Here is a 26,005-nt window from a genome sequence, read left to right as displayed (position 1 = left end):
GCATCACCAGGCGTGCATCACCAGGCGTGCATCACCAGGACTGCATCACCAGGCGTGCATCACCAGGTGTGCTTCACCAGGCGTGCATCACCAGGCGTGCATCACCAGGCGTGCATCACCAGGCGTGCATCACCAGGCGTGCATCACCAGGCGTGCATCACCAGGCCTGCATCACCAGGCTTGCATCACCAGGCCTGCATCACCAGGCGTGCATCACCAGGCCTGCATCACCAGGCGTACATCACCAGGTGTGCATCACCAGGCCTGCATCACCAGGCGTGCATCACCAGGCCTGCATCACCAGGCCTGCATCACCAGGCCTGCATCACCAGGCCTGCATCACCAGGCCTGGATCACCAGGCGTGCATCACTAGGCGTGCATCACCAGGCGTGCATCACCAGGCGTGCATCACCAGGCCTGCATCACCAGGTGTGCACCACCAGGTGTGCATCACCAGGCGTGCATCACCAGGCGTGCATCACAAGGTGTGCATCACCAGGCGTGCATCACCAGGCCTGCATCACCAGGCGTGCATCACCAGGCGTGCATCACCAGGTGTGCATCACCAGGCCTGCATCACCAGGCCTGCATCACCAGGCGTGCATCACCAGGCCTGCATCACCAGGCGTGCATCACCAGGCGTGCATCACCAGGTGTGCATCACGAGGCGTGCATCACCAGGCCTGCATCACCAGGCCTGCATCACCAGGCGTGCATCACCAGGCGTGCATCACCAGGCGTGCATCACCAGGCGTGCATCACCAGGCCTGCATCACCAGGCCTGCATCACCAGGCGTGCATCACCAGGCGTGCATCACCAGGCCTGCACCACCAGGCCTGCATCACCAGGTGTGCATCACCAGGCGTGCATCACCAGGCGTGCATCACCAGGCGTGCATCACCAGGCGTGCATCACCAGGCGTGCATCACCAGGCGTGAATCACCAGGTGTGCATCACCAGGCGTGCATCACCAGGCGTGCATCACCAGGCGTGCATCACCAGGCCTGCATCACCAGGTGTGCATCACCAGGCGTGCATCACCAGGCCTGCATCACTAGGTGTGCATCACCAGGCGTGCATCACCAGGCGTGCATCACCAGGCGTGCATCACCAGGCGTGCATCACCAGGTGTGCATCACCAGGCGTGCATCACCAGGCGTGCATCACCAGGCCTGCATCACCAGGCCTGCATCACCAGGTGTGCATCACCAGGCGTGCATCACCAGGCCTGCATCACCAGGCGTGCATCACCAGGCGTGCATCACCAGGCGTGCATCACCAGGCGTGCATCACCAGGCCTGCATCACCAGGCCTGCATCACCAGGCCTGCATCACCAGGCGTGCATCACCAGGCCTGCATCACCAGGCCTGCATCACCAGGCGTGCATCACCAGGCGTGCATCACCAGGCCTGCATCACCAGGTGTTCATCACCAGGCCTGCATCACCAGGTGTGCATCACAAGGCGTGCATCACCAGGCGTGCATCACCAGGCGTGCATCACCAGGCGTGCATCACCAGGCCTGCATCACCAGGCGTGCATCACCAGGTGTGCATCACCAGGCCTGCATCACCAGGTGTGCATCACCAGGCCTGCATCACCAGGCGTGCATCACCAGGTGTGCATCACCAGGCCTGCATCACCAGGTGTGCATCACCAGGCCTGCATCACCAAGCCTGCATCACCAGGCGTGCATCACCAGGTGTGCATCACCAGGCGTGCATCACCAGGCGTGCATCACCAGGTGTGCATCACCAGGCGTGCATCACCAAGCGTGCATCACCAGGCGTGCATCACCAGGCGTGCATCACCAGGCCTGCATCACCAGGTGTGCATCACCAGGCCTGCATCACCAGGTGTGCATCACCAGGCGTGCATCACCAGGCGTGCATCACCAGGCGTGCATCACCAGGCCTGCATCACCAGGCGTGCATCACCAGGCGTGCATCACCAGGCCTGCATCACCAGGCCTGCATCACCAGGTGTGCATCACCAGGCGTGCATCACCAGGTCTGCATTCACAGGCGTGCATCACCAGGCGTGCATCACCAGGCGTGCATCACCAGGCGTGCATCACTAGGCGTGCATCACCAGGCGTGCATCATCAGGCCTGCATCACCAGGCCTGCATCACCAAGCGTGCATCACCAGGCGTGCATCACCAGGCGTGCATCACCAGGCGTGCATCACCAGGCGTGCATCACCAGGCGTGCATCACCAGGTGTGCATCACCAGGCGTGCATCACCAGGCGTGCATCACCAGGCGTGCATCACCAGGTGTGCATCACCAGGCGTGCATCACCAGGCGTGCATCACCAGGCGTGCATCACCAGGCGTGCATCACCAGGCGTGCATTACCAGGCGTGCATCACCAGGCGTGCATAACCAGGCGTGCATCACCAGGCCTGCATCACCAGGTGTGCATCACCAGGCCTGCATCACCAGATGTGCATCACCAGGCGTGCATCACCAGGCGTGCATCACCAGGCGTGCATCACCAGGCGTGCATCGCCAGGCCTGCATCACCAGGCGTGCATCACCAGGTGTGCATTACCAGGCCTGCATCACCAGGCATTCATCACCAGGCCTGTATCACCAGGCGTGCATCACCAGGCCTGCATCACCAGGCGTGCATCACCAGGCGTGCATCACCAGGCCTGCATCACCAGGCGTGCATCACCAGGTGTGCATCACCAGGCCTGCATCACCAGGCCTGCATCACCAGGCGTGCATCACCAGGTGTGCATCACCAGGCCTGCATCACAAGGCCTGCATCACCAGTTGTGCATCACAAGGCCTGCATCACCAGGCGTGCATCACCAGGCGTGCATCACCAGGCGTGCATCACCAGGCCTGCATCACCAGGTGTGCATCACCAGGCCTGCATCACCAGGTGTGCATCACTAGGCCTGCATCACCAGGCCTGCATCACCAGGTGTGCATCACCAGGCCTGCATCACCAGGCCTGCATCACCAGGTGTGCATCACTAGGCGTGCATCACCAGGCCTGCATCACCAGGCGTGTATCACCAGGCGTGCATCACCAGGCGTGGATCACCAGGCGTGCATCACCAGACCTGCATCACCAGGCGTGCATCACCAGGCGTGCATCACCAGGCCTGCATCACCAGGCCTGCATCACCAAGTGTGCATCACAAGGCGTGCATCACCAGGCCTGCATCACCAGGCGTGCATCACCAGGCCTGAATCACCAGGCGTGCATCACTAGGCGTGCATCACCTGGCGTTCATCACCAGGCCTGCATCACCAGGCCTGCATCACCAGGCGTGCATCACCAGGCCTGGCCTGCATCAACAGGCGTGCATCACCAGGCGTGCATCACCAGGCCTGAATCACCAGGCGTGCATCACTAGGCTTGCATCGCCAGGCCTGCATCACCAGGCGTGCATCACTAGGCGTGCATCACCAGGCCTGCATCACCAGGTGTGCATCACCAGGCCTGCATCACCAGGTGTGAATCACCAGGTGTGCATCACCAGGCGTGCATCACCAGGCCTGCATCACCAGGCGTGCATCACCAGGCCTGCATCACCAGGTGTGCATCACCAGGCGTGCATCACGAGGCCTGCATCACCAGGTGTGCATCACCAGGCCTGCATCACCAGGCGTGCATCACCAGGCGTGCATCACCAGGCGTGCATTACCAGGCGTGCATCACCAGGCCTGCATCACCAGGTGTGCATCACCAGGCCTGCATCACCAGATGTGCATCACCAGGCGTGCATCACCAGGCCTGCATCACCAGGCGTGCATCACCAGGCGTGCATCACCAGGCGTGCATCGCCAGGCCTGCATCACCAGGCGTGCATCACCAGGTGTGCATTACCAGGCCTGCATCACCAGGCGTGCATCACCAGGCGTGCATCACCAGGCGTGCATCACCAGGCCTGCATCACCAGGCGTGCATCACCAAGCCTGCATCACCAGGCGTGCATCACCAGGTGTGCATCACCAGGCCTGCATCACCAGGCCTGCATCACCAGGCGTGCATCACCAGGTGTGCATCACCAGGCCTGCATCACAAGGCCTGCATCACCAGGTGTGCATCACCAGGCCTGCATCACCAGGCGTGCATCACCAGGCGTGCATCACCAGGCGTGCATCACCAGGCCTGCATCACCAGGTGTGCATCACCAGGCCTGCATCACCAGGTGTGCATCACCAGGCCTGCATCACCAGGAATGCATCACCAGGTGTGCATCACCAGGCCTGCATCACCAGGCCTGCATCACCAGGTGTGCATCACTAGGCGTGCATCACCAGGCCTGCATCACCAGGCGTGTATCACCAGGCGTGCATCACCAGGCGTGGATCACCAGGCGTGCATCACCAGACCTGCATCACCAGGCGTGCATCACCAGGCGTGCATCACCAGGCGTGCATCACCAGGCCTGCATCACCAGGTGTGCATCACCAGGCGTGCATCACCAGGCCTGCATCACCAGGGGTGCATCACCAGGCCTGAATCACCAGGCGTGCATCACTAGGCGTGCATCACCAGGCGTTCATCACCAGGCCTGCATCACCAGGCCTGCATCACCAGGCCTGCATCACCAGGCCTGCATCACCAGGCCTGGCCTGCATCAACAGGCCTGCATCACCAGGCGTGCATCACCAGGCCTGCATCACCAGGCCTGCATCACCAGGTGTGCATCACCAGGCGTGCATCACCAGGCCTGCATTCACAGGCGTGCATCACCAGGCGTGCATCACCAGGCGTGCATCACCAGGCCTGCATTCACAGGCGTGCATCACCAGGCGTGCATAACCAGGCGTGCATCACCAGGCCTGCATCACCAGGTGTGCATCACCAGGCCTGCATCACCAGATGTGCATCACCAGGCGTGCATCACCAGGCCTGCATCACCAGGCGTGCATCACCAGGCGTGCATCACCAGGCGTGCATCACCAGGCCTGCATCACCAGGCGTGCATCACCAGGTGTGCATCACCAGGCCTGCATCACCAGGCGTGCATCACCAGGCGTGCATCACCAGGCGTGCATCACCAGGCCTGCATCACCAGGCGTGCATCACCAGGCCTGTATCACCAGGCGTGCATCACCAGGTGTGCATCACCAGGCCTGCATCACCAGGCCTGCATCACCAGGCGTGCATCACCAGGCCTGCGTAACCAGGCGTGCATCACCAGGCGTGCATCACCTGGCCTGCATCACCAGGTGTGCATCACCAGGCCTGCATCACCAGGTGTGCATCACCAGGGCTGCATCACCAGGCCTGCATCACCAGGTGTGCATCACTAGGCGTGCATCACCAGGCCTGCATCACCAGGCGTGTATCACCAGGCGTGCATCACCAGGCGTGGATCACCAGGCGTGCATCACCAGGCGTGCATCACCAGGCGTGCATCACCAGGCGTGCATCACCAGGCGTTCATCACCAGGCCTGCATCACCAGGCCTGCATCACCAGGCCTGCATCACCAGGCCTGCATCACCAGGCCTGCATCACCAGGTGTGCATCACCAGGCCTGCATCACCAGGTGTGCATCACCAGGCCTGCATCACCAGGCCTGCATCACCAGATGTGCATCACCAGGCCTGCATCACCAGGCCTGCATCACCAGGTGTGCATCACCAGGCGTGCATCACCAGGTGTGCATCACCAGGCGTGCATCACCAGACCTGCATCACCAGGCGTGCATCACCAGGCGTGCATCACCAGGCCTGCATCACCAGGCGTGCATCACCAGGTGTGCATCACCAGGCCTGCATCACCAGGCCTGCATCACCAGGCGTGCATCACCAGGCCTGCATCACCAGGCGTGCATCACCAGGCGTGCATCACCAGGCGTTCATCACCAGGCGTGCATCACCAGGCCTGCATCACCAGGCGTGCATCACGAAGCCTGCATCACCAGGCGTGCATCACCAAGCGTGCATCACCAGGCCTGCATCACCAGGCCTGCATCACCAGTTGTGCATCACCAGGCGTGCATCACCAGGCGTGCATCACCAGGTGTGCATCACCAGGCCTGCATCACCAGGCCTGCATCACCAGGTGTGCATCACCAGGCGTGCATCACCAGGCGTGCATCACCAGGCGTGCATCACCAGGTGTGCATCACCAGGCGTGCATCACCAGGCGTCCATCACCAGGCGTGCATCACCAGGCGTGCATCACCAGGCGTGCATCACCAGGCGTGCATCACCAGGCGTGCATCACCAGGCGTGCATCACCAGGCGTGCATCACCAGGCCTGCATCACCAGGTGTGCATCACCAGGCCTGCATCACCAGGTGTGCATCACCAGGCGTGCATCACCAGGCGTGCATCACCAGGCGTGCATCACCAGGCGTGCATCACCAGGCGTGCATCACCAGGCGTGCATCACCAGGCGTGCATCACCAGGCGTGCATCACCAGGCGTGCATCACCAGGTGTGCATCACCAGGCCTGCATCACCAGGTGTGCATCACCAGGCGTGCATCACCAGGCGTGCATCACCAGGCGTGCATCACCAGGCCTGCATCACCAGGCGTGCATCACCAGGCCTGCATCACCAGGCGTGCATCACCAGGCCTGCATCACCAGGCCTGCATCACCAGGCCTGCAGCTGCTTGCAACCCCAAGGTGGCATCCTGCCAGAAATTCTTTGGCCAAACGTTTATTAAATGAACCATTTTCAGACGCAGACCCTCAGACGCAGCCCCTCAGACGCAGCCCCTCAGACGCAGACCCTCAGACGCAGACCCTCAGACGCAGCCCCTCAGACGCAGCCCCTCAGACGCAGACCCTCAGACGCAGCCCCTCAGACGCAGACCCTCAGACGCAGACCCTCAGACGCAGACCCTCAGACGCAGCCCCTCAGACGCAGCCCCTCAGACGCAGACCCTCAGACGCAGCCCCTCAGACGCAGCCCCTCAGACGCAGACCCTCAGACGCAGACCCTCAGACGCAGACCCTCAGACGCAGCCCCTCAGACGCAGACCCTCAGACGCAGACCCTCAGACGCAGCCCCTCAGACGCAGCCCCTCAGACGCAGACCCTCAGACGCAGCCCCTCAGACTCAGCCCCTCAGACGCAGCCCCTCAGACGCAGCCCCTCAGACGCAGCCCCTCAGACGCAGCCCCTTAGACGCAGCCCCTCCTACAAACTATTCATATAGATAAACCAAGGTGTTTATGTCCCATTGAAATAAATATATTACTAATTATTACTAAAAATCTAAGGTTGTGATAAGGTGCTCTAAAATATATTAATTTAACATCATTCATACAAATTGCAACACTTTTACTTACACAAAAAGTACACAAAATAAAAAACACACAGTTTAAAACACATACACATTTACACTCAATATAGCATTTATGTACAAAGCATTTCCACACAAATATTCCATTTGCACAGAAAATACAACATTTACACGCCATATATGCCATTTATCTACAGAATAAATCATTTACACAAAATATGCCATTTATAGACAAAATATGACCTTTACACACAAAATATGTCAGCCTATCCTATCCTAGCCCTTCCCTATCCCTCTCTATCCTATCCTGTACTATCTAGTCACATACTAACCTATCCTGTCCTATTCTATCCTAACCTATCCTAGTCTAAAACTAACTCTATCCCATCCCATCCCAACTTATCTTAGCCCATACTATCCCTACCCAATTCTACCCTATCGTGTCCTATCCTATTCTAACCTATACTAACCTATCCTGGTCTAAAACTAACCCTACCCTATCCCATCCCTACTCTATCCCATCCCAACCTATCCCAACCCCAACTATCCCTACCATATACTACCCTATCTTATCCTGTCCTATTCCAGCCGATCCTAACCTGTCCTAGTCAAAAACTAATCCTACCCTATCCTATCATATCCCGACCAAACATGCAATATAATTACAGAACTTGCACAATGACAATCAATACACAACAGGTGTAAATTCACAATTCTTACGGTAATTTATATAGTTATAGGGTTATTATAATTGTATAGTTATATTGAGTCATATCCCTTTCTGAAAAATATGTTGTAAAATGGAGTTCAGATCCAGGTATATATAAGGATAGGTTAAGGATGGGTAAGTTGAATTGATATAGTGAAAATTCTCATTATTAACACATTTTCCATTAAACCCCCCCCCCCCCAGGTAATGGAGGTTAGTTTATTTATGTTTGTTTATTTACCTAAATGTTTATTTAGGTAAGGTACATACATACAAGAGATTTAACAAAGAGTGATGGATTTATAGATAGGGCTAGTACATGCAATGCCTAGAGCCACTATTACGCAAAGTGTTTCGGGCATGAACTTGTATTAATTGTACAGAGATGTGTATTAATTGCACAATTTTTGCAATAATTGTCCATGTTTTATATCGTTTTGTGCGAATAGAATATCTATGCAAATTGTGTTTTGTGTAAGCTCTGCATATGTTATCTGAAAAAATAAATCTTAATGAGCATGTGTGAAAGTGTATTTGGTTTATGTGACAATGTGTCGGGTATTTTTTTTTAAATTATGTTTATGAGATTGTGTAATTTTAATGAAAGTGCATTTTGATTGTACCAGCATATATACAATTTGTTATATTTGTGCAAATACCATATTTTGTGTAAATGTCATACTTTGAGTGAACATGCAATATTGCATAAATGGTATATTTTTGTGTGCAACTGACATATTAGGTATGTAGAATGACATATTTTGTCAATAAGTGGCATTTTTGTGTGTAAATAATATATTCTGTGTATAAATGTCATATTTATGTAGATATGTCATACTTTGTGAATAAATGCCCTGTTGAGTGTAAATGGGTTTATGAGTTTTATGATGCATTATTTAATTTTGTGTATTTTTAGTGTATGTATGTACAAGCATAGCATTTTGAGTGAGCAGTGTTGAATTATTATATTTTAGCATGCCTTATCACAAACTCAGCTTTTATTATTAATCACTAATTTAATTGCAATAAACTATTTATTGCAAGTGAACAACTCCACAAGGGCCGTGACGAGGATTCGAACCTGCGTCCGGGAGCTTCCCAGACACTGCCTTAATCGACTGAGCTACGACAGGGCAAAAGAGTTGAAACCGAAGTTTGACTGAACTTACTGGATCCCGTAGCCTCTCCGAGGCTCAAGCCAGGGTTTTACACAACTCCCCTGTTGCACTCGAGCTATGTCAATAGGCCGTTCTCCCTCTTCATCTTTACATCATTACACACAGAAATCACTGGGATGCTCCCGGACGCAGGTTCGAATCCTCGTCACGGCCCTTGTGGATTTGTTCATTTGATGCATCACGTTAGCATGATTTCTGTGTGTAATTTATTGCAATGTGACAAACTGATTTATTCATATGAAAAGTATGTAGGTGGGTATTTATTCATGTAATTATATTACTTGGTGTGTTTGAATATAATAAGGTATTTTAAAAACATTTTGGAGTTGCTTGTATAATATGGTCACCTTGCTGATTGGTATGCATTGATATGAATTAACAGTACAAAAATTAAAAAAACATTTTGGGTGAATGAGCTGTGGGATTACTGAAATCTTATTCTTAATAGATTTTAGGGATTAATATGGTAAAAATTACATCTGATTAAATGGAGCGATAGTGGCCTAAACAGGCTGTTCTCTATGCATGTATGGGTTGTGGAGTATATATGTATGTATGTATTCACCTAGTTGTGTTTGCGGGGGTTGAGCTTTGCTCTTTCGGCCCGCCTCTCAACTGTCAATCAACTGTTTACTAACTACTTTTTTTTTCACACCCCCCTCCCCAGGAAGCAGCCCGTGACAGCTGACTAACTCCCAGGTACCTATTTACTGCTAGGTAACAGGGGCATTCAGGGTGAAAGAAACTTTGCACATTTGTTTCTGCCTCGTGCGGGAATCGAACCGGCGCCACAGAATTACGAGCCCTGCGCGCTATCCACCAGGCTACGAGGCCCCTATGTATGTATGTATGTATGTATGTATGTATGTATGTATGTATGTATGCATGTATGTATGTATGTATGTATGTATGTATGTATGTATGTATGTATGTATGTATGTATGTATTGTGACGATAATCTCCTTCAAGAGATTGAGCCTGCTCTTCCCTCCTAAGTTCGTCGCTATATACAACAAATACAACACCAAGGTTTGCCAGAGAGCAAACGTATGCAGCACCAGGAACACCTGCTCCCCCCGCCACTCGAATCACCAAACTACCTGTCCGTCGCCTGCTCATCGCTGATTGGCTGCGTGTCCAGTTGCACCTGCCCTCCACCCGCCACACTACCTGATGTCTGGGGCCACACGACCTACAGACCTCAGAATATCCAGTGCTTTCAACAAGTTAACACGTCTCGTTGGTAGACTAAGCTCTGGCTTACGTGTACTAGAGAGGTGGCAGCTTAAAGCCAATATTCCTGCACCCATTGTATATTGTTCACTTGTTATTACTCACTTGTCTTAACGTAACTTTTCATTTTGCCATTTGATTATTCTTATTATTTTGATTGATTGATTTTATGTTCCAATTTGTATGTCCAATTTATTCATGTTTGGCTTTTCTAACGTAATTAAAATCTCATTGTTAAATTTACTTGTGTTTTGTGTGTCTTCCCATTACCTTACCACAGACGAAGTTCCAGATATTCTCTTTTTTGTTTCTATATCTGATGAGGCCATACCCCTAGCTTTTGAAACAGCCGAACACCAACGCGTTACCGTCACAGTATGTATGTGTTTACTAGTTGTGTTTTTGCGGGGGTTGAGCTTTGCCCTTTCGGCCCTTTGGTGGATGTATGTATGCATGTATGCATGTATGCATGTATGTGTGCATGCATGTATGTATGTATGTATGTATGTATGTATGTATGTATGTATGTATGTATGTATGTATGTATGTATGTATGTATGTATGTTTGTAATTGTGACTGTTGGTTTAGAAACAAGTTAGCTGATCTGTGTAGCAAGAATGGGATTTTTGAGGTCTAGAAATGATTAAGCTATGAATATAGTGGCCAGCATCCAGCTGAGTTGCCAGATGAATGTATTGCGGTGCGACATTTGGGCAGCTATTTGACGGATGTGAGGACAGTTTACTATCTTATGAATATCTGCTAAGCTGCCAGATGTACGGTAACTACTTGTGGAGTATAGTACGATATCAAGCTATAGCATTTCATAATTGCTAATGCTGTTGTTGTATAGGAAATTAACTATACTTATAATAATGAGAAATTGCTGTATATATCTCTTTTCAATGAACCAATACTGGGATTACTGAGATTGTCATCTGAATTACTGAGCTTCCCTAATGGATCTTGTTATAAATTTAGAAGGAAAACTGTTTATTGTAAACTAATATTGGAAGTGGGGTCCCTTGATTGTTTCAAGCATAAGTTGGACACATATATATATAAACGAGATTGGGTAGGAGCTGCCTCATAAGGGCTAATAGGCCTTCTACAGTTACCTTCATTCTCATGTTCTTATTTCTAATAAAAGAATATAATGTATAAAATCTATATTCTTAAACCCCCTGGTTAAGTTAGGTTTGGGGATGGATAGTTTAGCCATTTTTTAATAATAACATTAAATATACTACTAAAAAAAGAAGGATGCTAGGGTCTCATTGCACAGCTTGTGACGTCACCAAGTGTTGAAAAGTTAGGCCGCCGTGAGCCTGTCACACATCTGTGTTATTAAGAGTCAAAATTAATCCTTCACTAGAACCGTTTTGTGATGTCATGACCACTAAAACAATAGGTCTTATTACTATAGAAATAATTGCTTTGTTTGTATATTATAGGTTAGGTTAGGTTGGTTCGATGAATTGAATAACAAAAAATATGAGAAATGATACAATGAGTGAAAACACGAGTGGATACAAGGCATCATGGCATAGCCTGTGATGACACTTACTGAGAAAAGTTGAGCTGTTAAGAGATTTTACTCAATGTGTTAATGAGAGGATGGAACCCTCCTTGGAACAGCTTTATGACGTTATGGGCGGCTAAAGCATCATACCCCATTGGTATGATGCTTTACCGACGTTTCTATTATTAAGGTTATGAGAACACATGAATGAAGGTAACTTCAGAAGGCCTATTTTACCCATACAAGGAAGTTTCTGTTTATAACTACCCAATCTAGTTCATATATATGTACACTGAATGAGTATTTTGATTGGATATAGATGGATATATGCTACAGAGAGGTGTTTTGGGTGACAATGGGGCGTACGTGGGATTAGCAGTGTGGGAGGAATAAGTGTAAATGTCTGAGTGATGTTATAGCTTTTGTTTTGAAAATTATATAATACAAATATTTGCATTTACTTGGAGACTCCAATAGGGGGTTCAGTTGTGTTCCTATATAGGATATCTTGAGTATCTTGAGATGATTTAGGGGCTTTAGTGTCCCCGCGGCGCGGTCCTCGATCATTCCTCCACACCCAGGAAGCAGCCCGTGACCGCTGACTAACACCCAGGTACCTATTTTACTGCTAGGTAACAGGGGCATAACTTTCACCCTAACAGGGGCTAGGGTGAAAGAAACTTTGCCCATTGTTTCTCGCAGGGGCCAGGGATCGAACCCGGGACCACAGGGTCACAAGTCCAGCGTGCTGTCCACTCAGCCGACCGGCTCACCAAAAGATGGCAAAGTTAAACCCCTAAATTAGAAACATGCCATCCGAAGGAAGAGTGACACAGCTTAAATTACGTTCTAGGCGAAGAATTAGGGAGTGACATGATAGAGATGTGCAAGTGGATGAATGGACATAATAACAAAGGGGATATTAATAGGGGCATTAAAAGTATCAACACATGACAGAACACGAAATAATGGGTATAAATTGGATATGTTTAGATTGAGATACAAGTTAGTTTATGCTCTGTGTTGCTCCCCCTTGTTTCATACGAATGGCAGATAGAATTTTTTTCCCCATTCCTTTGCTCAATAAACGATCCTTGGCTGGACACTATAAATAATAAACCTTCCAGATAAGTAAGGGGTGAAAATATAGTATTTTTAGTATAGTTATACTATAATTATTATAGTACTATAATTAATTATACTATAATTAATTATACTATAATTATTATTATTATAGTATTTATAGTATAGTTCCTTCTGCATATTAACCCTTAAGCCGCTACGGGTATTTATGCCTTTAATACCCACAGGCACAACAACAACAAAATCTAAAAAATGATTTCGTCTTATAAAAGTGTTTATTTGTGTTCCATGATCAAAGGAAAAATAACAAAAAAATCGTCGGTGTCATATTTTGGGCGCAAGAGGGTGGGGAAGTCTGGCAAAAAGAGGCGTTAGCAGAACAGTCGCCAGACGAGATCTGTTCTGCCCCAGCTGTCAGGCGCGGGTTGCCACAAAGATATTATTACATAATTATTTCAATGTATCTAACTGATTTTTTCTTTGTTTCTTTGCAGTAATATTATTCAATTATGTGTATTGTGATATATGAATATAATAAAATGTGTGAACCATCGCTGCACTCAAAACTATGGTGTGTATGTTAATGATTCAATTATTATGTTCATAAAACAATAAACAAATACTTTTGCTGTTATTACACTATATACACACATGTTATATATAAGTAACTGCATGTTTCGTTCACCATAACGAACCACTAAGTTGGTCATGTGAGTCAAGAAGCAACAAAGAGTGGCCGTCACTCAGCAGCCAGCCAGCCACTCGCCACCACTCCCTCCCTCACCTCCTCACTCACCAGCATACTCCTTCCACCATACTGTTTTTGCTTTTATTCAATAAAAACAGACGTTTTATATATAAGTATCTACATATTTTGTTCACCATAACAAAAGCTTATATTGCTTAAATATAAGCTTATATCACCATCTAAGCTTATATTGTGAGTTCAGGCAATAAGAGTCAGCTGGTGGCGGCCGCCCCCAAGGCCAGGTGCACTAATATTTCTCCTCCAACAATACTGTTTGTGGTGTTATTACACTATAAACACACATTATATATAAGTATCTACCTGTTTTATTCACCATACCTGTACAAATAAGCTGGTATGGTGCCCAAAGACCATAGTGACCACCAGTAAACAACATGACATGTCATGCAGACGACGCACCTCCCTCACCAAAATGGCGGCTCCCAACACACTCCTATTGCTGTTATTACACTCTATACACACGTTATATATAAGTACATTTGTGTTCACCATAGCGAACCACTAAGCTGGTGTGGTAAGTCCAGTCAATAAAAGGTGGCCACACACAGTCAGAAGACGATGCCACCACCCTCCCTCCCTCAGCATTACTCCTCCCTCCATGGAGCACAGCGCTAAATATCACCACAATCCTGCTATTGTCAGAATCCTGGTCAGTTATATCAGTCAGGGGTCTTCTGTAATACTATCATTGCTAAATGATAAATGCATGTACGTATATATATTTTGACATTTTTAGGCAATGCTGTGGTCACAAGCTGAACAGCGATGCTGTGAGCTCATGTTGTATGCACCAGCCTTGGTGGCTCACGCAGTACTGAGGCTCTCACACTAGGGAATGTTGCCCACGATTTTTTTTCTAGGCGCGTCTGTTAATTATCGGTTGTGGCTGGACTATAGCTGCCCCTATCCCTCGCCGGGCAATTAAAATCTAGCACTAGACACTCAAATATCTATTGATGTATTGCGCGGTTTCAGTAAAGTTACTCCCATCAGCTATATATGTATTGTGCGGTCTAAGGGTTACTAGAGTGACATTATTGAAGTGTATAAATGGAGATAAAAGGGGATATTAATAGGGAATAGTCCTACTGCAGTTCATCTGATAGCGGCAGTTGATGTTTTGGTTAACATTGATTGGAAGTAAATAGGAGATCCTGTAAAAGGCCTTCTGGAATTTCAATATGTTCAATATTCAATCTTAGCTAGAAAATGACCTTAGAAAAAGGGAAACAGTATGAAAATTCGTCATTAAGGAAAACGGAATTAACGTGGGAAGATGAATCCACCTGTACTAGTCACTAGGATAACGGAAAACACCCTAGACGGAAGGCGACCCTTTAATCCCCTTGAGCGAAATTTGAAGGGAATTAGAAGACGAACAATCATTTACTGGGGTAACTCAAAACATCCCAGACGGGGACTGGCCTTTTAATCCCCTTGAGCAAAATGGCAGGGGCCTGGAGGGACTGTCTTATTAAGGGAAGATGTAGACTGGCTAGCTGATGACGTAATTGACCATTAGCGATGTCTATGCAGGGTCACCGAGGCAACGAAATTTAAGTGCGACGGGAGGTGTTCCTTTAATCCCCTTAAGCGAAATGGCAGGGGCTAGGAGGGGGAACCTATGTATTCCCATTGTACAAAATTATATATGATGGAAGGAAGCACTTGAGAAATGAGACAAAAAACTGAAAGTACCCCCGTCCACCTAAGCCCGAAAGTCGGGAAAAAAAATTGAAAACACCCCTATGCCTATGCCCAACTGTGGGGAAAAATAATAAAAAAAAAAAACCTGCGCCTACGATCGTCGGAAAAAGCAAAACGGTCGGCCATAGGTGTACTTTACACTACTGCCAGGATATGAGGGGTAGGCGGTTCTGGGCTGTCGCCTGAGACTATGGCAGGATGTGGTGGGGGGGGGGGCGGTTAGATGGTGCCAACTGTATCGTGTTGGGCATGATGTTTCATTGTCCAAGAGTATTTCGTGGGAATCTCTGGAGTCATTCATTATGTGTGTGTGCATAAAGGCTTATAAGTACAAGTATGTTTACCTCCTGTGTAATATTTTTTCATTGTGTTGAGTTACCATGTTATGTTGAGAAGCTTGAAAGCCCTCAGGACATCTGTTTGCCATGCCGGATTTAGTTGCCAAGTAATACAATATTCAAGTACAGAATTATGAGGTATAATGTCAAATATTCAGTTAAAAGCCCACCTTTTGTAATAGTCTATCCATGTGCTCATCACTTGTGAGTGTCTGTTCGTTCCTTAGTAGTGCATAGGAGTATTTTATGAGACTTTGTAATTAACTCTGGACTGTAGGCTGACTTGCTTTGTGATACCAACCTAGTGATTGTGTAGACATCTATTTATTTACTATGTAATTCAGTTAGAGCAGATTCTTTACCTAATTAATTCAGCAAGTAATTTACCAGCATTGTATTCCTTAGTAGTATCTAGCTATATGATTGTGGGTTGAGAGATATGGTTAGAGGAGTTAACTAGGCCTACGGTCGGAAGAGTTGGTACGGGAGCAGTCTGCTTGGGTACGAGAGCGCTGGCTTCGTGCCAGTTGACCACTGGAGCCCTCTGGTGATGGTTCTCTTCCTCCCTCGAGTGCGGCAGAATATTTAAGGTTTAAGATAAGTATAATGTCTAGCAAACAGTGTTTAGTTACTGGGTGTGTCATTTATAATTACTAGTGGAGTGTTAGTTAGCCATTTATCTGATTACTTGTGTTTGCTTGACTTTGGTCTTAATTACTGGACCAGTTACATTTCCATAATCTTAGCTTTGTATGTATGACCGAGGAGAGTGTTTTTAATGATGCGCCGGTAACTATACACTGGTGAATACTTGAATTAGTGTTTCATTCCCCTCCAGTCATTTACCTTGGGCACGAGAGATTTAGAGGGCTTTTCAGGGTACACTGAGTGATTCACGAGCCGATAATGGCACGTAACAGAAGATAGCATCATCAGCAAATAGCATAGGTTTACGAATGTGTGAGACATTTGGCAGATCATTGATGTATATAAGAAATAGGAGAGGTCCTAGGATGCTGCCCTGTGGCACCCAAACGTATAGTGGTAGAGTGAGGGAAGGTTATATCATTGATGGCTGCATATTGGTGTCTGTCACTAAGATAGGATCGAATATAGTTCAGGGCAAGGACTCAGATTTTATAATGGTTAATTATAAGTACAAGGAAGTTTTGGTTTACAGTATCAAAGGCCTTTGTCAGGTCAATGAAGAGCCAAATTGTGAACTCGTTTTTGTCAAGGACTGAGTAGATTATATCAAGCAAAATAATAAGTGCATCGTTGGTAAACTTTTGGGAGCGGAAGCCAAACTGTGTCCCCGAGGGGGAGACAGATACACTATTCCCTGGTGGCCCCCCGAGGGGAAGACAGTTACACTATTCCCTGGCGGCCCCCCGAGGGGGAGGCAGTTACACTATTCCCTGGCGGCCCCCCGAGGGGGAGACAGTTACACTATTTCCAGGTGGCCCCCCGAGGGGGAGACAGATACACTATTCCCTGGCGGCCCCCCGAGGGGGAGACAGTTACACTATTCCCTGGCGGCCCCCCGAGGGGGAGGCAGTTACACTATTCCCTGGCGGCCCCCCGAGGGGGAGACAGTTACACTATTTCCAGGTGGCCCCCCGAGGGGGAGACAGATACACTATTCCCTGGCGGCCCCCCGAGGGGGAGACAGTTACACTATTCCCTGGCGGCCCCCCGAGGGGGAGACAGTTACACTATTCCCTGGCGGCCCCCCGAGGGGGAGACAGTTACACTATTCCCTGGCGGCCCCCCGAGGGGGAGGCAGTTACACTATTCCCTGGCGGCCCCCCGAGGGGGAGACAGCTGCGCTACGCCCCGTCCATCCAAGAGGTTAGATGGGAGGATTGTGGATATTGATGTTCATGACGCACTGTACCTCATCACCAGATGCCTGTCCCTCCCCAGGTTACTCTTCTTTCTGAGGTGTTCATCATCCTACAGTAGCCAAAAACTAGGTGAATATGACCTGTTACTGAAATCAGTGTTAGAAAAAGCCCTCAACCTCTTCTCTCAATGACTTACAGTGGAAATAAGCTTCTCTTCCCATAAGACTTGGGGGCCTCAGAATTCAAAGAGCAAAGCAAATCGTTGTGCAAGCCTTCCCGTACTCCTCCTTGGCATCCGACAACCTCATGAAGGAAATTCTACCTGCCTACTTTGATCAGCTGACAGGCGTTCACGATCCCAATTTTATACGCTGTGCCACGGAGTGGGCCTCTCAAGCAGGCCCATCACCTCAACCACCACCATCAAAAGCCCACAAGCAATGCAGTTGGGATGGCTCCATTGTAGGCCAATTGTTGTTGTTGTTAAATATTTGCTACCTGGAACAAAAAGTTCCAAGTAGCACGGGCTATGGTGAGCACATATTATCTTGTAGACCAAGTTGATGCAGAATGCCTGGGTGCTGCAAAAACACAACACGACATTGCTTGCCTCACAGCAGTAGCAGCCCCACATGCAAGGGACTTCCTGTTAGTAATCCCAATGTTGGCAACTGACACGCACCACACTCCCTCCGAATTTCTGTGGCCCTCTGCCTTGTTGCCCCATTCCACACCAGATAGAGATGTATTTGCGGCGAGGTGGTGGCTGACAGGTACGGCTACAATGGCCTACTCTGCCAAAGCACAGGGGGATGGCACTCAAGGCACAGTGAAGTTAACGACTTCATCAAGAGGAACCTCACCACAGCTGATGCCCAGCTGAGAGAGAGAGAGAGTTACCTAACGCTCCTTAGCTCTGCTTCTCTAATTGTTCACCTAGATGGTATCACAGTGAACCCTTGGAAGGGTGACAAACAGTTGGTATGAGACTACACGTGTGTATCAATCCTGGCTAACACCTTCATTGACTTCAGTGTTGCATATCCGGGGGGCGTTGCCACTCACAGGGCAAGTCCCTTAAGTACAGAGAACTGGATCACTACTACAATTTTGTCGGCATTGCTTCTGAAACACTCGACGCCTGGGGTAAGAGTGCCACCAGTTGTTTTAAGGAACTGGGTTCTAGTCTAATTGAAACAACAAGATACCCTAGAACTTCCAGCATCCTTTTCCAGTACCTCTGCTTGGCAAAACAGAGGGGAAATGCACTCTGCATTCAGGGTTCCTGCCCGCCATCTGAGGAGCTGGAGGAACTCGATATTTTATGATAATCATGTTTGTAAGCCATACTTCAAAAATTTATCACTACATTGCCTTATCTACGATTTTTTCCTCTTGGAAGGGGGTTCAGGAGAGAACACATAAACAGATGCCTCTCCTATATGAGTCTCATTTTCCCCTTCAACTCGACTCTTTCTAGTAATAAAAAGATCTATTTTATCTCAGGGTTAGTGCATCGATTGCATACAACTAAAAAAAGATTCAGCTCACACTCTCCAAGTTCCTACTAAACTCATGCAACTAAACTCGTGTTCGTTTCAAAATAGATGTGTGGAACATTCTCGTCGTACTGTACGTATATGACTCGTATTTTGCCGACCACCACTCTCTCTCTCTCTCTATCTCTCTCATCAAACCTCTGTTGTGATTTTCCTACTATGACAAGTATACTATTAATGTTATGATTTAATAGTTTAAGAAATAAATTATTGATAACAAAGGTTATTTATAATCTTATAAATAAGATTATTATATACATTCATATTTCAAATTCTTAATTATTTCAGTTTTAGCAATATTTTTCTCACATTCTATTTATTCTTTTGTAGTGAATCTATGACCCAGTCAGCAGGTCCTTGCGACCCAGTAATGGGTCGCAGGGACCCGTACTCTGATGAACCATGTGACCTTGATAAGCAATACAGTGATAACAAATTTAATCAAATGCTGATAGTCAGCTCGGAATAGCTTAAAGTCTAACGACTTATGTGGAGATCAGGAGTCTATAAGTTTATTATTGTTCTTCAGAACAATTAACAAAATTTTGGAGTTAGCAGCTCGCCTCAAAAATTGATGAACTGACAGTAGGTTCTAATGAAAGACTCAACTGAAAAGTCTCGGGTTTGATTCCAGCACAAACTGACACAATTTCATTCGTTTCCTTAACCTTATGCTTCTGGTCACCTAGCTGACAACTGTTGTGGGTTGTATCCTGGGAATGGTCAGATGTTAGCCTATAGGGACCTCGATCAATCGAACAGGCTTCCTGTCCCTGACAACGGGACAGCAAAGTCTATTTACAATTCAAAACTCTTGTATCGAAACGTAAGATAATTATCAGGAGTGAGAGCACTAAGCCAGAATGACTGCATAAGAATATTTGAGATACACAGAGATTCTATGCTTAAAAGGTCCCTTCCAACTTTGAGGTCTGCATCGTATCACCAAACAACACGCACTCAGGTGAAGGTGAAGAGTACACCTGAGGTGAAGAGCTACAAGGTGAAGAGTGTGGGAACTTGGTGGCTCTCACACAACTAACACGGGATCAGTGCAGCTGACTTGTGAAATAGCCGCCATCGACAGGGCAACAACAGTGGGACCAGTTGATGTTCATGTTAATGGTAACGAGGCCACGGTAATCGTGGCAACAAAAGCGGACCTAGAAAAGATCCAGGATCCGGAACACCGGGTCCCACTACTGGAGGCCAACCTCTCCCCCATTTCTTCTAGACAAATCACGGCTGGAGAACGATTTTCGTTAAGAGGATGAACCTCCAGTTCACCCAGAGGGACGCTCCACGGACGATGACAACTGCGGACACCCAGAGGGACACTCCACGGACGACGACAACTGCGGACACCCAGAGGGGACTCTCCACGGACGATGACAACTGCGGATACCCAGAGGGACACTCCACGGACGATGACAACTGCGGACACCCAGAGGGACACTCCACGGACGATGACAACTGCGGACACCCAGAGGGACACTCCACGGACGATGACAACTGCGGACACCCAGAGGGACGCTCCACGGACGACGACAACTGCGGACTCCCAGAGGGACGCTCCACGGACGACGACAACTGCGGACACCCAGACGGACGCTCCACGGACGATGACAACTGCGGACACCCAGAGGGACACTCCACGGACGACGACAACTACGGACACCCAGACGACACTGGCAGCGGTACACAACACAAAGAAAGCAGGAATACTGGCGACACAGGACGAAGAGGACTAGGCATCTTCAGACGAACATGTGGACGACGAGTATCTCTCCGGCGTAGAAGAGTATGGCTCCGGAGAGGCAGTCTCGACGTCTCATCGGGAACGAATGTCCATGTTGAAGGGTCACGAGGCACCTGGCATGTTGGACACAACCACAGGACGATACACCGCTCTCAGAAATGGTCAGGCGATCACCATCGACTTACCGTGGAATATCGTCTCCCTTGATACCTTACACTGTCTGTCACCAGTCACGCCTGCTCGACCTGCTTCCCGACCACCCCTCCCCCCCCCCCTCTCCTCCCAGGTGCTTGGTGCGGTGTGACTGATTTTTCTCTCTGTCAATAAATCCTCGCCCGGTTGCTGGGTTGAGCCCTGGCTCAACTCTGTGGGACGCCGAAGCTTCCTCTCCAGACTATACTTCCGACTGTCCCACTTTCCAGACCCCATTCATCCACAGATCAACAGTGTCAGCTACTGGTGCTGGTAATGGCTTCACACAGCCTCCGCTTACGAGCTATTCATGCCCGTGCCCCTTCTAGGGTGGCTTATTCTTAATCAATCAATCAATCATGGTCAAGGAAGAGAACGTTCTGAGCTCCACAGTCTCGCCTGACAGACACAATCTCACCTCGAGTTCTTTCCATAGCTTCACCTGTCTGCACCGTCCCTCACGACGACGCCATCACTGTGTTACACCGTCCAGTCTCTCGCCAACAATTTTTTCCATAAACATATTGTATACTGAACCAGTGCATCACTGATCTGCTGTAAGCAATGTAGACCGATGGGCTACAGAGTACCCTTTCTACAGCACCACCCCCTACACACACCTGTAATACCCTGGGAATACTTCTACAGCACCACCCCTACACACACCTGTAATACCCTGGGAATACTTCTACAGCACCACCCCTACACACACCTGTAATACCCTGGGAATACTTCTACAGCACCACCCCTACACACACCTGTAATACCCTGGGAATACTTCTACAGCACCACCCCTACACACACCTGTAATACCCTGGGAATACTTCTAGAGCACCACCCCCTACACACACCTGTAATACCCTGGGAATACTTCTTCAGCACCACCCCTACACACACCTGTAATACCCTGGGAATACTTCTACAGCACCACCCCTACACACACCTGTAATACCCTGGGAATACTTCTACAGCACCACCCCTACACACACCTGTAATACCCTGGGAATACTTCTACAGCACCACCCCCTACACACACCTGTAATTAACCCTGACACTGCTCAAAACATACCTGCTGGCTACCTGTCACCATATTCCTCACTTTATAAGTTTGAAATATTTATTTATTAATTCTACCTCATTTATGCAGCTAATTCAAAACTATACAAATTTTTCATTAATTTCCTATCATTCATAGTTAAAGTTTTATTCATCAAAGCTTCAGAGTTTAAATACATATTAACACAGGGAAGTTACACATTTATGTACATTGTTACAATGTTGAAGTTCAATAAATCTTCACTTACCTCTGAGAACAAAATAGGGAGAGATTTTAGTCTTGACCATAAGTGAGTGGCAAGTTTCCTCCACCTTCCTGTTGAAGACTCAATGTCTGGCAGGAGACTGTACCAAGTTGTCAGGTGGCTTGGTCTTGGTGGTGAGCCCAGCTCCTCAACAACTTTACCCAAGAGAGTAAAGTACGCCTCAACTACAACTTTACACACCAGTTCTTCATTCCACAGAACCTGAAGAAAAATATATATAATAATTGTAAACTATAACGCTCTACACGAAACTTATCTATTTCTGAATAAACTGTAAATTAGTTTACACTTCACATATGATACCTCCGCAGTGTTGTACACTGTAACAGTACCCATATGTAGTGTTACTTCCTGCAGTGTTACACTGTAACAGTACCCATATGTAGTGTTACTTCCTGCAGTGTTACACTGTAACAGTACCCATATGTAGTGTTACTTCCAGCAGTGTTGTACACTGTAACAGTACCCATATGTAGTGTTACTTCCTGCAGTGTTACACTGTAACAGTACCCATATGTAGTGTTACTTCCAGCAGTGTTGTACACTGTAACAGTACCCATATGTAGTGTTACTTCCTGCAGTGTTACACTGTAACAGTACCCATATGTAGTGTTACTTCCAGCAGTGTTGTCCACTGTAACAGTACCCATATGTAGTGTTACTTCCTGCAGTGTTACACTGTAACAGTACCCATATGTAGTGTTACTTCCAGCAGTGTAGTACACTGTAACAGTACCCATATGTAGTGTTACTTCCTGCAGTGTTACACTGTAACAGTACCCATATGTAGTGTTACTTCCAGCAGTGTTGTACACTGTAACAGTACCCATATGTAGTGTTACTTCCAGCAGTGTAGTACACTGTAACAGTACCCATATGTAGTGTTACTTCCTGCAGTGTTACACTGTAACAGTACCCATATGTAGTGTTACTTCCAGCAGTGTTGTACACTGTAGCACAAAACCTGGAACTGGAAAACACCATAAGAGAAACACCATTTTGTTTCTCAACAAGTTAATCTTTTTAGTTACAAATTATTTACTTTAGTTAGTTACAAAATATTTATTTATCCATTTACTGAAAATTAGTTGTAAAACTACGTCAATGTATTTCTGCTTATCAACTTATTATTTCTTACCATGACTGATCTTAAACAAACCACGCTTTATGCATAACTAATTTATGAAGACAATCATTTTTTATCGTTTCTTTACTAACATTACACTTCACACTACTGAAAATAGTTAAGTAAAATATCTTTGAATCATTTCTTAACCAAATAATGCTTCTTTCGTAAAAAAATTTAGTCAAAGGTATCTTTTAACTCTTTTCTTAACTAACATTATACTTCAGGTAGTAAGAAAAAATAGTCAACGGTAATTTCTTCAAAATATTTCTTAACAAAAGTTACTCTCCGAGTCATCTTACCCATCAAATGATACTCTCATTACATCTTGCAGTCCAAGGTTACTCTCTAAGTCATCTTCCCTCATATAAAGATTTTCTCCAATTCATCTTTACCCTTCAAATGACACTCTCATTCACTCTTTTATATAAGAAGGAAACACTCAAAGTCATCAAGATACACTCAGAGACATCAAAGATTGTATCAAAAAGTCATCAAAGTTAAACTCAGAGATAATCTGAAAGTCATCAATGATAAACTCAAAGAATTTAAGAATACTCTTTGGGTCATCAAGCTTACTCTTCAAGTCATCAACCAACAAAACATTATAACTTACATAAATGTCCATCATATAAAGGCATATAATAATATTTGATACTTACATCAGGTTCGTTGCTGCTCTCTTGTGTCTCCCACTTAACATGTCTTCTGTTTTGATCAAGTGCAAAGAAACCGTTGACCTGAATGGGAAGATTCGTATTGTTCTCAGTTTCTAGAGGTAGAGGAAGAAAGCAGAAAATATGACCTCTAGACCACGAGGACTCTTGTGTAGTAACGGGAGCAGAAACACCAACTAGAGGCATGTGACTGCTCTTGTCCTTGCCTCTCCACGATACTGAAAAGTGTTCATTTGAACCTGGCAGGAAATGAAGAATGCGCATTGTCTCCTCTTGAGTGTTCTTCCCTTTCACACTACGAACAGTGACCTCGTAATCACAAGTAGTTGTTTGCTCTGGTAATCCATGGCATTCTTTGAGCTTTTCTCTAAAATTTCTTCTCTTTTCTCGAATGTCAGACATGGATGGGCTGATGAGCTTTATTTCGTGCATAACTTCAGGAATATTATTATTTTCAGTGAACCTGTTCAAGCTTATTTTCTCCAGAGACTTAAGAAATGTTAAACAAATAGGAGCTTCCACGCCAAATGATTCAAATAATCTTACAACATGATCATATGAGTAAAGAGTGTCAGATATCTCTGATGGGTTCTGTCTCAGTGGAAACCAGAACAGTGTAGCAGGAAAGTGGCCATCAGATATGTGCTGTGTGCTCAAATAGCTAAGCCATAAGTGTACACATTCCTCCTCAGGACAGATGGTTGGTAAGTCTTTCAGATAAACACGGCGGCACATTACGTCCTCTTGCTCTCTTGGGCTCATAAAGAGCACCTTCTCACCACTGATGATTGTTACACAGTCTGTGGGACAACAAAACATAATTACCTTTAATAAACATCTTCCTGATACAAGTCCCTGAAACTATAATTATGAAAATGTATTTTATATGAAATTGTGTAATGCAAACAATTTAATACAAATTCTCTACTTTCTTCATATTATCTACAAATTCAAGTACAATAAAAGTGAACAAAAGTGATTTGTGTTGAGTCTGTTCCACATTTTGGTAAATTTATGATAAAAACTGTTAGGATAAAGGTATTTTGCAGGAATATGTTCACTTAGGATTAGGTTCATAATGTTAAGAGCCAATGCTCATTTGTCTATAAGGTATTTACTGTTCACATTCATGGCACCTATATCAGCGTGACGTCATTGTATTATGTGAGTAAAGCCATATAGACGTGACGACGTGTGTTTGTCTCCACGTCCACACACAACAGTGGTGACGAGGACTGCCAGCAGGTGCAGGGAGGCCGGGAGCAACATGAGGCGAGGAGCATCAGGGTAGCAAGAGAACCGTGTGTGGACGGGCTACAACTTACTCAACAGTGAGCTGTGTTCAACCCCCCCCCCCATCTGGCTATGGTTACTTCGTTCCTAATCAACCCCTGGCTATGGTTACTTCGTCCCTAATCAACCCCTGGCTATGGTTACTTCGTCCCTAATCTACATCTGGCTATGGTTACTTCGTCCCTAATCATCCCCTGGCTATGGTTACTTCGTCCCTAATCAACCCCTGGCTATGGTTACTTCGTCCCTAATCTACCCCTGGCTATGGTTACTTCGTCCCTAATAATCCCCTGGCTATGGTTACTTCGTCCCTAATCAACCCCTGGCTATGGTTACTTCGTCCCTAATCTACCCCTGGCTATGGTTACTTCGTCCCTAATCAACCCCTGGCTATGGTTACTTCGTCCCTAATCTACCCCTGGCTATGGTTACTTTGTCCCTAATCATCCCCTGGCTA

The 26,005-nt window shown here is 47.2% G+C and overlaps 1 protein-coding gene across 1 annotated transcript in view; it reads right to left on the bottom strand.

Moving 5' to 3' along the window:
- LOC123748618 (sacsin-like) overlaps window positions 1-25,177 on the bottom strand; it is a 240,243-nt gene extending 215,066 nt beyond the window's left edge. Inside the window, exons 1-2 of the mRNA XM_069330759.1 lie at window positions 24,241-25,177; window positions 22,435-22,653 (exon numbers count right to left, since the gene is read on the bottom strand). Of these exons, the coding sequence (XP_069186860.1) occupies window positions 22,435-22,653; window positions 24,241-25,074 (1,053 nt within the window). The 5' untranslated portion in view covers window positions 25,075-25,177. The remainder of the gene's footprint in view (window positions 1-22,434; window positions 22,654-24,240) is intronic.
- Window positions 25,178-26,005: the final 828 nt, after the last annotated feature.

Source organism: Procambarus clarkii, chromosome 24 (genome assembly GCF_040958095.1).
Source record: "Procambarus clarkii isolate CNS0578487 chromosome 24, FALCON_Pclarkii_2.0, whole genome shotgun sequence".
NCBI classification, from domain to species: domain Eukaryota; kingdom Metazoa; phylum Arthropoda; class Malacostraca; order Decapoda; family Cambaridae; genus Procambarus; species Procambarus clarkii.
The sequence above is the reverse complement of the archived record's forward strand: the minus strand, read 5'-3'. Positions and strand labels throughout refer to the sequence as shown.